At 42.6% G+C, this 13,296-nt stretch overlaps 1 protein-coding gene across 1 annotated transcript in view; it reads right to left on the reverse strand.

Annotated features, from left to right (window-relative positions):
* CPS1 (carbamoyl-phosphate synthase 1) overlaps positions 1–13,296 on the reverse strand; it is a 97,852-nt gene that overhangs the window by 21,853 nt on the left and 62,703 nt on the right. The window contains exons 23-26 of the mRNA XM_064718040.1: positions 11,577–11,642; positions 10,955–11,018; positions 7,068–7,249; positions 419–613 (exon numbers count right to left, since the gene is read on the reverse strand). Of these exons, the coding sequence (XP_064574110.1) occupies positions 419–613; positions 7,068–7,249; positions 10,955–11,018; positions 11,577–11,642 (507 nt within the window). The remainder of the gene's footprint in view (positions 1–418; positions 614–7,067; positions 7,250–10,954; positions 11,019–11,576; positions 11,643–13,296) is intronic.

Here is a 13,296-nt window from a genome sequence, read left to right on the forward strand (position 1 = left end):
GCAGCCTGCATTGAATGTAACACACACTTGCCTGGTTTCAGAGCTGGAACCTTCAGATCTCCCCTATCCACAGAGCTTCACTGGGCAAAAAGAGCAATGCCAACACATCTCTATTCCTTTGCTATCTCTATCCTGCTCCTCAAGTCCAGCAGGATACCTAGACCAGCCTGTCAGTGGTGCTAACTTCTGCTGGGTATTTACCCCAGGTTGTTGAGGTGCTTTAAAGACATTTCCCTTCCAGTTTCTCCCCTGTGCCAGTTCTACTGCAGCATCACTCTACAGAGATCAAAAAGTTCTTCAACAAGTGCAGTAAAAAACTGTCCAATGCCTCCAAAATCTTGATATACATCAAGATGAGCAGCTGCACATCCCACCCCCCAGCTGCTTCAGCATTTCCCAGGTGCACATCCCAACTCACCAGTGTGCTGACTGCCTTCCAGGGAGCCTGGGCCACGTGCAGCTCATCCAGGATAGCTGAGAATGCGGAACGATCTTCTGCCTGGTCAATCTTTAGAGGATCTGTGCCAAGAATCTTCACTCCACTCTGGTGCAGTGGCACTGCCAGGTTGTTGGGAATCTGCCCACCCACAGAAATAATGCAGCCACTGCATCCCTGTTGGAAGGAAGAAAGGAGCACAGTCATGTCCAAGTTATCTTAATAGGAAGAGCTGTCACAACAAAAATCCAATATTTAGATTATGTCCCTTTTCAGGTTGCTGTGAACAAAGACAGATCATAGGGCCACAAAGATGATCAGAGAGCTGAAGCACCTCTCCTATGAAGACAGGCTGAGAGACATGGGGTTGTTCAGGCTGGAGAAGAGAAGCTCCAGGAAGACCTTATTGCAGTCTTCTAGAACCTAAAGAGAATTTATTAAGAAAGAGGAGAGCAACTGCTTACATGTACAGATAGTGATAGGACAAGGATAAATGGTTTTAAACTGGAAGAGGAGAGATTTAGGTTAGATGTTAGGTGGAAATTTTTTACTCCAAGGGTGGTGATGCCCTGCACAGGGTGCCCAGAGAAGCTGTGGCTGCCCCATCCCTGGAAGGGTCTAAGGCCAGGCTGGACAGGGCTTGGAGCAGCCTGGGATAGTGGAAAGTGTCCCTGCTATGGCAGAGGGGTGGAACTGGATGATCTTTAAGGTCCCTTCCAAACCAAGCCATTCTGTGATTTTATCATAATTGGGCTGATCCAGAGGCACCCAGGCCGCAAAGTGTGATTTGCAGTGTGTATCCTCCCTAAACCAGAAATACCCTCCTCAATATCACTCAAAACCCAGCAATAACTGGATAAATAAATAAATTCCCTAGGGAACCAGAGAAGTTTGCAACTTTCACATCAACCCATGATTCCCTAAATCCTGCTTGAATCACAGGCTGTTACTCTGCCTGCATGTCAGGTTTAGGTGCTTCTGCTTTCCAGTGGGGACAAAGCACTGAGCTGACACACATTGCCTTGCTTTCCAGGGGAAGGGCACTGCACTAGAACACGCATTGCACACCAACAAACCCCAACTCTCTGCCCTGTGGGGTCAGATTTCCTTCCCATGTGCTCCTACCCATGTGAACATGGGAATTCTCACTACAGCTGAGCCTACCTCTCTGCTTGCTGTGGCCTTTGCACCCAGCAGCACAGACAAACAAGATGCTGAGGTCTTTCTTTATCAGTCTAGCTCTTTGAGAAAACAGCCTCTTCCATGCTCATGGTCAGGGATTTCCAGAGGAGCAGACATTCATGCAAAAACTTTTTTACTCCAGAGATGCAAGGCAGTAACCTCCAGCAGAGAGGCAATGGGAAACAACTGGAATTTATGGGTTTTTTCTTGCCAGCACTGCTAACTCAATAAGCAAAGCACCTTTGCTAGTCCCAGCAGCCAGCCTTTAAGGAGTGTAACAAAGCTTAGCAGAGCATAAATCAGAGCTCAACCCACCATACAGTCTGCAAAGCTATGGATACACCTAGCCCTTTGTTTTAATCAATGCTCCTTATTCCTGACTAGCTTCTCATTTCTGGCAGTGCCCTGGATGGTAGCAGAGATTTCAGCAAACTGTCCTGGCTGTTCATTTCCACGCAGGTTATTTGTAAGCACTGCAATTCCAGAGGTAGCTGGGGCAGAACAGGTGGCACAGCATCCTCCAGCCACAGTGGAGCATTTCATGTCTGTCACTGGGCAGCTTTGCATTTTAAGTGAGAAAATAATAAAGAGTAAATAACAAGAGACAGGTGATCCTGCTTGCTAACACACACCTTTCCACAGGTGCAAATATGGGCTTTTTTTTCTTTTTACATAGAATCCCTAATGCTTTCAAGTAGAATCTAGTCAGGTGTGAAAATTTTTAGGAAAAGGCCTTAGAGTATCTACAACAAAGAGCATTTACTTTCAAATTAAAGATGATAAAACTTTGTCCAAAGGACAATCTGGCCCACAGAACAGCTCCAGTGAAAGACTCTTCTGAATCAAATGTGTTTTACAGTTTTACTCTAACAAAAATTTAGAAGTTTTACCCTTTACTTCTAACAAATGTGACGCATAAAGCAAGTGATCCATGGTTTGGCACTAAAAGATAGAGGCACAATGTTCTTTTAATTAACAAGTGTGTTTTTCCTGAACAAGGTCAGCTTCACTGGCCTTCCTGGAAGAAGCATTCCTTCATCAGGGATTTAAAGGGATTTGGAGTGGCAAAACTGTAAACTGAGAGCAGAATGGACTATAAGTGACTGGGCAAAAACAGATGATAAATGCTAGCACAGTCCCCACTCAGCTTTGATGTGGGAATTTCCTACCATAATAAAGATCCAACAGGCTGGCATTTAAGCAGCACTTACTAGCCCAAGGTTATTTGCTCAGCAGGCTAATGTACAGCATAAGATGATTAATTTTTTCCTTTTTTTTCCTTTTCACTATGCAGTGACTTATGTATGGGATGCCATGATGCTGCTGGCCAACAGCAATCATGCGAAAGAGCTTAGGACAGGCAGTGAAAAAGGACAGGGGCTGTTTTGTGCCCAAAACCAGCTGTCTCATGACATCAGAGCTCACCATCTCCAGCTTGGAAGAGAAATCCATGCCTTAGTGATTCCAGACCCATCCAAACCAGAGTAACTCACCCTAGTCCCTGAGGCCTTTATCATCCCACAAGGATAAGAACCAGAGTGTGAATGAGCAAACCCTCCTAGCAGCTTGCAAGGAGGGTAACAAGTCAAAGTAGCTTTGCTTCCAAGGCCAACCAACATCTTAATCTATCCTTGACATATGTGAAATGTGAAGTGTCCCAGCTAACAGCTTCTCCTCAGCTGCTGCTCATTTCTGCCTTTAAAACAATTCTAGTTACTGCACATCCAAAATGCAAACACTGCCTACATCAAAGCTGGGATAGAATTAGGGAGTTCAGCCCAAAGAAGACAGAGGAGGTTCCTTTTTTCAAGCAGATAGCAAAGAATCATATAATCATTTTTATACTCATTTTTACTCAAGGAGAACCATAAATTGAATCTAGCTGCTGCTTACTTCTTTACTTTAAAATTCTGCTGCTGTTTCCCAAAGCATGTTCCCACCCAAAGAGCAACCACTGTCCTAACAGGGAACACAACTGCTCCACTGAGAAATGTGGGCAGGCAGAAAGGGGCCCCACTGCATATCATTTTGTCATCAGCCATATTTTAATTAAAAAGAAAATTAATAACATCCTTGCCATTAGATATCGTTAAAATACACACAATACATAATCTAGTGAGAGAAGCCCAGAGAGAATTATTTTCTCCTTTATAACAAAAATCACTCTTTTTATTACTACCTTGCTGTTATGTCATTAGTAATAGAGCTGGGGTTTCTTTTTCCCTGAGTTTGAAAACAAATTAGACCATTAAAATTGTACCTAGGAGCCTCCTTTACTTTTATGAATTGTTTCAGAATAATCTCCAAAACAGAAAAAAGAATCAGTAGAGACCCTCAAGCAGATAGATATTAAAATAAAAAGGGAACATCTTCTCTGGAAACAAAAAGCCAATAAATCTGAGGGAAGGAATTTTATTTATTTTTTTAAATTATTATCCTCACAGACTACCACCTAACTCTGCACACTCACAGTAAATTAAACTTTCCTCCAATGAACAGCTCTGTTATGCAGAGCTCAGGCTCTGGTGAGTCACTGCAGCTGGGAATGTCACCTGGAGGTTAAAGAGGATGCAAGGGAAAGAGGGGGGACAGCTGAGCACATCCCTGGGAGAGGGCTGTGTGGAGCTGTGAGCATTTCCTGGTGGGCAGCTTGCAGCTGTCTCAGTGCTGTTGGTGAACTCTCTCCTTGATGCAGCCTAATTTATGTGATCAGAAAAGCAGGGACAAATCAATGAACCTCCTCACTTGGGCTTTACAGCTGCCCAAGCTCTGCTGCTAATCCTAACCATGTTTAGGGAGCTGAAAATCATCTCTGCTGAGGGTTCAGAGCTGTGTCCACTGTTTGCTGATGGTTTTAGATGCAGTTTGCCAATGATCTGTGACTTTTCAGTTATTTCCAACAGTTCATTGTCCATTGGAACACCAGAGGAGGCAATGACCAGGAGAGGTTAAAAGAACCTTAAATCATGACACTGTTCATGCTCTGTATGTGAAGATGGGAGATATGGCTATCTACAGGATTGGTGAAGGATCTCAGAATCAGATTCACTTTTAATTTGGTCTTTTTTGTAGGGGCTGAATTCCAACTGCATTTGCCTGAGGAAGTATTCTGTTAACAGGGCATTAGAATTTGGCTCACTCATTTTTCTAAAGAAATGACGTATAACAAATAATGTATCTTAGACTACACTTAGCTGGAGGTCTGGGCTCTGTCCCTAGTTGAAGAGTAATGCAGAAGAACCTCTGCCCGGGTTCTTTTGCATTACTCTGTGCAGGCCTATCTACTCCTCAATCTCCCTACTTGCAAATTAGGCATAATAATACCATTACCTTATGCTGCTGCTGAAGAAAAGTGGTTTTACTATTTGTATTTCCTATCCACCTTGGGAATTATTAGACAGAACAACACTGATTTTGGATGTTTATGCTCAGACTCTGATGGCTTTCACACCTCCAGCACAAACATCAAGCTGGTTGTTTTGACACCCATGCCAGAGAAGCAAAATCCTCTGCAAACCCTGGTTATGACAGGATGCTGCTCTTAGACCTGGAGATGTGCATTGCCCCCCACCAAACTGGCCAAGCCAGGATAATGCAAGTTTCAACATGTATTCAGTATTCTTTGCACATATTTTTCTTACCCAACCTGCTAATTACTAGCACTCCATGTGGAAATGAGCTCCCTCATCACCTATCTCTACCTTCTCTTTGATCCTGCAGTAATTAGATGTTGTATTTCATCAGTGTTATTTGTCTGACAAACTGTCACACCAGCTTCCTCCACGCCCCTGCTCAGAAGTTCAGCTCTGTTAAGTAAACAAGAGTTCAGTGCTTTTAGGGCTGAGTCTCATGGATAACCCTAAAGCATCCAAAAATCAGCCTTTAAGAGTCCAGAGAGCCACCAGACTCTTTGGCCTCTTGAAAATCTATATTTTACAGGAGCAGTCTCTGTTTTTACAAAAATTTAAAACAACCTGTACAAACAGGAAAGTATGAACATGCAATCTAAAAATGGTCATAGACAGTATTTTGCAAATGGCTGAGGAACAGAGCCTAGAGACTGGGACTTAATTTCTGCTGTGCTTTGGCCTGGTTCCAAACCTGGGAATGGATCAAAACATGGCCAGATTATAAAGCCATTTCAGAAATTTGCACCCATTCACAAAGGAGATGAGCTCAGATCCTCATATATCAGGAAAAGTAATCAAGAAAAATCACAAGTTTAACATGATCTGGAGAAGATTCCAGACATTTCTGGAAAGTTCTTCATCAAGTTCTGCAAAATTGCTACAGAAAGTTAAATGGCCAACTCATGCTGAATTTCAGAGCAGGTGGAGTTCCTTAAAGCAACTTTAAAAGCCTCAGCAACAAATCCAAGATGAGTGTGTTATCCACTAGAAATCAACATTTTCAGTTTTGGGGCCAACATTACATAACCCCTCATCATCAAATATGTCTGGGACTCTCCTCCATTGTGGCACTCACATTCTCTGAAAAAATCCCTTCACTCAGGATTTTTCTCCTGGGAAGCCTCAGAGAAAAGGGAAACAATTCTTATCTCATTTGCTTCTCCTGTGCTGTGCTCATGTGGAATGTGTTTGGAGATTGTTTACCCACAGGTGATTGTTTTATTGGATTCTGCTGTGAGTTGTTTTGGCTCTTTGGCCAATCAGGGCCAAGCTGTGTTGGGACTCTGAAGAGAGTCAGGAGTTTTCATTATTACCTTTTTAGCATTTAGTAAGTATCCTTCCTGTATTCTTTAGTATAGTATAGTATTCTTTAATATAATTTAGCATGATAAAGTAATAAATGAGCCTTCTGAGAAGATGGAGTCATATGCATCATTCCTGCCTTCGTTGGGGCTTCCCTGCAAATACAATACTCCATCTCTTAGATCAGCACACTTCTGAACACTTGAAAGTTGCTAAAAGGCCCAGTGCAATGTCCAGATCAGAAGCTGGAACATTTTATGGTTTGATGGCAATTCCAATGCCCCTCTCTGGTCTGCCTGCCTGTATGCTGGGCCACATCCACTTGCCAGCTGCACTGCTAAGCCAAACCTACAAATTCTTGAGCACACATTGGTGTGATGCACAGACCTCCTTCAACTGGAGGACTTGTGCTTCAATTCAAGAGTGTGGTGAACTGCTAAGGCCCAGCAGTGCAAGGGCAGAACAGTTTGTGCGATAAATGTCTGTGCAGCAAATTAAACCTGCTTGTAAATATTGCACAATATGGCATCTTGCAAAATAATTTCATATTTATTTGGCATTCTTTATTGAGCAGCCTGCTAGGAGCATCAGTGATGTGTAAAATGCAACACTGAGATCCAAAGCAAACAGCTTTTGCTCTCTCCCCTCACCCCCAGCTGCTTGGCAAGCTAGTGACAGGAATTTTGAAAAGTTTGGGTTGCTTCGTGGCTTTTTATAGTGCTTCTGTGTTTCTTTACCTCATTTTGGTAGATGTCCAGGATCCTTTCCAGTGACAGCTCCTCAAAGTACAGTCTGTCACACTCATCAAAATCCGTGCTCACTGTCTCTGGGTTGCAATTCACGACCACAGTCTTGTTGCCAAGCTGACGCAGCGTGCGGATACTGGAGACAGCACACCAATCAAACTCCACACTGCTGCCTGCCAGGAGACAGAAAAGGGGGCAAGGAAAGAAGGATGCAGAGAAGAAAACATAAATAGATATTCTCAGCACTCCAGCTTAAAGAAGAAAAAAAAAATAAATAAGGCAGCATTGCCTCCTGTCAGCTCAGAGCCAGAAATGTAATTGTCCTCCCGTGGAAATTAATCATCCACAAAACGTGAAGCTCCAAGCACAACAGGTAAGTTGGCTCAGCTGCTCAGGAGTGACAGACCTCTCCAACATGCCTGTCTTCCTGTGCTCATAAACACTTCAGGGTGCTCTTGCTTTCCATCCAACCACTGCTGCCTCCCAACCAATGCACTCCATGATAAACTGACCACTGGGATAAACAGAGCTTCTGTTATTATAACACAATGATGCTGACTCCATGAAACACAAAGCAGTTGCACAGATGTGGTGTGAAGAACAGAGGACTGAGGTGATTTTTACCCTTCCAGAAGAGCTAAAACAACAACAGAAGAATTGTCTCTCAGTGGGTTTGACATTTCTGTACAGTGACTCCAGGTAAGGCAGGTCAGAACAACACTTCTACAGCCACCCTGTGATCCTGGGATCTTGCTTTAAAGGCTACAGGGACTATGGCAACACTGTGGGACAAGCCCATCCTACTGCCCTGAGTGACCATCTTGAAAGAAAGAGGCTCAGAGAGGGCTTGGGTGAGCACCAGCACTTGAGGCCTGGCCTTGGGCAAGCTGCAGCTGTCAGGACTTGGGCAGTGCTGCAGGCTCCAGGGAACACTTGAATCAAGACTTGTGCAAACAGCTACTACCCCACATATTTCTGTGCTCAAACATCTAAAACAGGTACCACAAACAGAGAATGATGCAGAAAGAACATCATTCAATGGTTGTGCTTACAGTCTACAAGAAAACCTTGGCCTCATCGTGCTGCATTCAGTCTTTACATGATTGTTAAGCACTGATATTACTTTTATATTTAATTGTGTGACAAGATACGTCAGAAATTCAGTCTGTGCTTAATTGCTGTCTCCACTACCTAGTCACAAACTGATGGCTGGCACAGGTCACTCCCTGACAGGTGCATAAGTTGTTTCCTCACTTCAGTCAAACAAGAACCTCAAAACATGCCTAAGCTTCAGTTAAAACCCCACAGAAAAAAAAAAAAAAAAAGGAGGAAAATCAAATCTGAACCTGGGTGTTTCCAAGACAGGACACCAGATGCTCATTCAGTTTTTGTATTCCACTTCCATTTCCCAGGTATTTTTATAGGCATAAGAAACCTCAGCTTAGGAACACAATGGTCATCTGGAGCCCTCATCTGACTGCTTCAGAGACAACCTGGGAAAACAGCTCAACAGCTGTTAAGTGTATTCCAGGCACAGCCAGTAATGATCATACCCAAACACAGGAAGAAGGGAGACAGAAAATAAATAGTAATACTGGTAATGACTGCTGTAACATAACCAGACACTGCTCCTCAGGAGACAATTAATTGCCTGCATGTTTTTGAACTCGCTTCCACATTTCAACCACATTGAGTCTATGTGCACATCTTAAAACTTACAGAGCACTCTGCTGGCCCTAGCCACTGGTGGAAATAGATTTCTACTGCTTTTAGGGCTGACAAACAAACAACCCCCTTCAAGGACAGGAGATCCCCTCCTGGAAGCAGGTGAAGAGTGAGGATTGCTGAGGCTTCACGTATGCAGGAGAGATGTGTCAAAGCAAGCACTGAAGTTCAAGAGTGTGTAACTGCATTGACTCACATCATGTTTCTATTTGGCATATTACCTTACAAGAAATGTTAAAAAAACCCTCTTTTATTTGAATAATTTTCTTTCTAAATGCAGAATACAGCATGACTTTTGAAATGGACTCACTTCCCTCAAATATTTTTATTTCTCTGCAGAAGTGTGAACATATTATTCATATGCAATATATTTCCAACTATTTTCAAATAAAATTCATAAAGGTTGTTTTGTTTCTTTTTAACCTAAAACTCAGCTTTCAAAAAGGAAATAAGAAAAATAATGCCACATGCTTAACTTCCATCCAAATCATTTAGCCTCTTCTAACCTGGAAGAGAGCACTGAGTTGATCCCACTGAATTCTGACTACAATACTGAAAGCATAAAGGAAAAGCACACTGTTTACTTGTCACCATGATATTTTATGAAAAATCCTTTTGCCAGGACTTTTCTCCTGAGAAGCTGAGAAGCCTCAGAGGAAAAGAAAAACAATAATTATCTGCTGCTGTGGAATGCAACAGGTGCATCTTTGATTGGTCCATGTTGGCTGTTTCTAATTAATGGCCAAACAGTCAGCTGGCTCAGACTCTCTAAAAGTCATGAGCTTTTGTTATTCCATGCCTTTCTATTCCTTTCAAGCCTTCTGATGAAATCCTTTCTTCTACTCTTTTAGTATAGTTTTAATAGATCATTTTCTTTTAATATAATATAATATATATAATAAAATAATAAATCAGCCTTCTGAAACATGGAGTCAAGATTCTCATCTCTTCCCTCGTCCTGGGACCCCTGTGAACACCACCACACATACTTGTCTTCAAAGGATAAAAAAAGTGAAAAAAAATCCAAAAAACCAACTTGGCTGTTGTATCTAGGAACAAAATACTTCACAGCTACAAGTAATGGTTTCCTCTAGCAGCCTCTATTTAGCTACAACCTCTTCCAAAGATGGTCTTGATGGATCTAATCAAAGCTGCAGAGCAGATGAGACCAGGAAGAGACCTGCAAGTCTATTCTAAGCAATGAGGAGTTTTAGGTGAGCAGTGCAAAATGTATTCCCATACATTCAATCAACTTGTGAAACACCACCACCATTCTTTTCATTTTTTAGCCATGCCACACAGCCTGTTGAATAGCAGAATCATTCACAAAAAACAAGCCTAATCATGGAGTTTTGCTCCTGATTTCAGTCATTTCAACATTCATGCTGGCATTCAAAAAGACATGTCCTACAAACAGCAACAGGAGTGCAGCATGTGACCTCTCCAATCCAAGCCAAGCAAATGGATGCAGCTTTCAATTCCAGCTTTCATAACCCATCACCAGTTCTGAAAGATGCAGGGCAGAACTATTGCTGAATAACAAGCAATTTTTTCCTTGTCAATAAGTGCAAGCTATTTGGAGAGATCCATAGAAAGAGAAAGTGAAAGTCATCACACAGAGAATTCAGCATCTGTCTACCCAATACCCACAGTCACAAGGAAAGTGTTACTCTGTATAATGATCTGAGTGGGTTGAAAGAAAAAACAAGACACAGAGAAATTGCTCACACAAAAGCAGCTGAAGAGATCAAAATATTTTCAGTCACCTACACTTACAGCTGTAAAATGCAGAGTGACAATATCATCATGAGCTGGCAGTAAACATATAAGATAGGTTTGGGAGCAACAAAATTCTATACAAGGTATGAGGTTCTCAAGACCTCAACATGTGAAAAAATTCTGTAAAATTTTGTGGAAATCACAACTAAGTACCAAGTAATAAAATTCTCTTGGTTTGTTGTTTTTTTTTTTTTTCAGGGCATGAAATGAAATCTCCAAGTATAAAATACAAACCTTCTGTTAGGAATTGCTGTCCTGTGCACTGTGCTCTGGAGGGTTTTTTCACCATATGAGAAGAGGAACAAAGGAACCACAAGAATCTGAAGAAAGCTTGAGGGGACAGGGAGAACAGAGGAGTTGTAAGGAAGATTTACCTATGTGGTATGGTCCACAGCCCAACACCATCACTCCACAGTCATCAAATTTTACATCATGTTCCTGGGGAGGGAGACAAAAGAGTCATGAGGATCTGTACTCCACAGCACCTAACTCTGTGCTTTTCAGAATAAACAGTTTCTGGTGTTCAGCCCAAATCCAACAATCTGATCCTTCAGGGCTCCAGTCTGATCTTGCTCACTGCAGTGCAAATCAAGTGCAGCTCTCCTGGAATTAGTGGTGCTGCACCCAGACCAGAAGACAAACAGCACCTCTAATATGGCAATTGAAGCTGCCTAAGGACCTGTGGAGTTTCATATAAAAATAATGTTAGGGTGAGATAAGGGAAATAGGACTTCTGCATTCCCAGCAGCTTCCTGTGCATGTGCAGGTGATAAATGAAAGGCTTTTAGCAACACAGAGGCATTAACAGTAAATGCACTGGATCAGGATTGGAGCCAGAGAAAGTTCCAGGCCTGCTGGAAGGGGATTGTATGTAAAACCACCCAAAAGAATTGCTATGGAGACCGAGGCATCTGCAAGATTTCCAGAAATAACATGGCATAGGGAAAAGAGATCAGAGCAGACAGCAATGAGGCTGTTGTTGCTGAGGGTGCCTACCTGCCCACTGTAGGTGACATAGAGGTAATTAGTCACTGCTGGGTACTCTGCTGCCAGGGTGTCAATCTGTACAGGAAACAAAGGGGCATTGTGACTTGGCCAGTGCAAGATCTTTCCTACATGCAGATTTTGGGGTTTTTTTCTTTAGCTTCCTTCCCTTTCTATTGCTGTTTCACTCCTATTACTTCTCTTTTCCTCATAAGGAGATGACCTGAGCAGTCCTGTGCTGTTAACACAGCATATGCCTGGCCTTGCCCCAACCCTACAGTTCAGTCAACACAACCCTCTACCATCTCTAAGCTGCAGTTTTAGCTCTTCACCTCTTGGCTGAAACACCTACACAGCCCAGGAACTCTGCCCTGCTTGCCAAGGCACTCATTCTCTGGTTTGCTCAGCAGATTACAAATATTCCTCCAGGTTTTCTGTCCTTTATAACTAGGCTGTCTGGAATCTTCAGACTACTCTTGACCCCGCTGACTCCCACACTGAATACAGACACACACACAATATCACTTGGAAATCTTGTGGAGTGGCAGCACAATTACTTTGTGTTTATCTTACAATATAACTCATGCTTTGATAATTAAATGGTACACAAAGCAAGAGTGATTTTAAACCACCTTTTATATATATTTTTCAACAATTTCTTATGTAATTAGTCACAAGAGAGCCCAGAAGAATATTTTGCCCATGAGGCTGTTCACAAACTATTTGTGTCAACTACTCATGGCATGTTATACTTGGTACCCAGTCCATCTGGGTCACCAGCAGCTGCTGAAGTTTGCTGAATGAACATCTGAAACATTTCTACAGAGAATACTGAACAGGGAACAATATGAAAGCAGTCTTGACATGAATTTTTATGTGCTATACCATTTAAAAATCTGTCCAAACTTCAAGCACTTCCAGGAATCCCCACTGCCTGTCCAAAGCCTTGTGAATCATGGAGAATGTGACCTTACATCATTAGCACCATGTGTCTGCTGCTCATTACTGTTGCTAATACTGTGACTTGTACTTCATGGCTCCATATGCTTTGAAGGCACACAGGCAGGCTCAAGTGGAATGACCTTATTAAGTGAACCTTGGCACAAAAATCAATCCAGCACTGCAGTGCCATATGTAGCTGAGAGAACACAGTGCAAGACCAGGCATGTTTCTGTGGCCAGGTGAGCCACAGAAGAAAAACAGCAGCTGGAGAACAGAAAAAGACTTGGCACCTCGAACTGGGCCTGAGGATACAAATGAACTCTTTCAGAAACGTTTAGTAGCTTGGGTTTAGTTTTTTTACCATCTTTAAGGACAGAAAACCAGCTGGTGGCAGTTTAATACCAACATACCTTAAATGCAGCAGCCAGCACCTAGTGACACTGCCATGAATACCAGATGAGCTCATTAGGCTCATGCTATCACAATGAATAGCAAATGAACCCATTACAATAGCACACTTCCAATAAAGTATTAGCCTGTAAAAATTTACTACCAAGAGAGAAGAGATATGCTCTCTCTCCATGGTCCTGCCATGGTGGGCCAGCATTTTCAGCCTTTTCCTGAAGCCACATGTTTCCCCCTCAGCCACAAAGAATTTGAAGAATATTCTGTGGCTGCTTGGGAATGTTCATGGCATTACACTGATACCTGCAGTGCAGAAGGAGCAGCTACATGGGTGAACTGTGCTCTCCTCTCATCAACACCTAAACTCCTGAGGATGTTAACAGAG

This window comes from Zonotrichia leucophrys, chromosome 7, assembly GCF_028769735.1.
Source record: "Zonotrichia leucophrys gambelii isolate GWCS_2022_RI chromosome 7, RI_Zleu_2.0, whole genome shotgun sequence".
NCBI lineage: Eukaryota > Metazoa > Chordata > Aves > Passeriformes > Passerellidae > Zonotrichia > Zonotrichia leucophrys.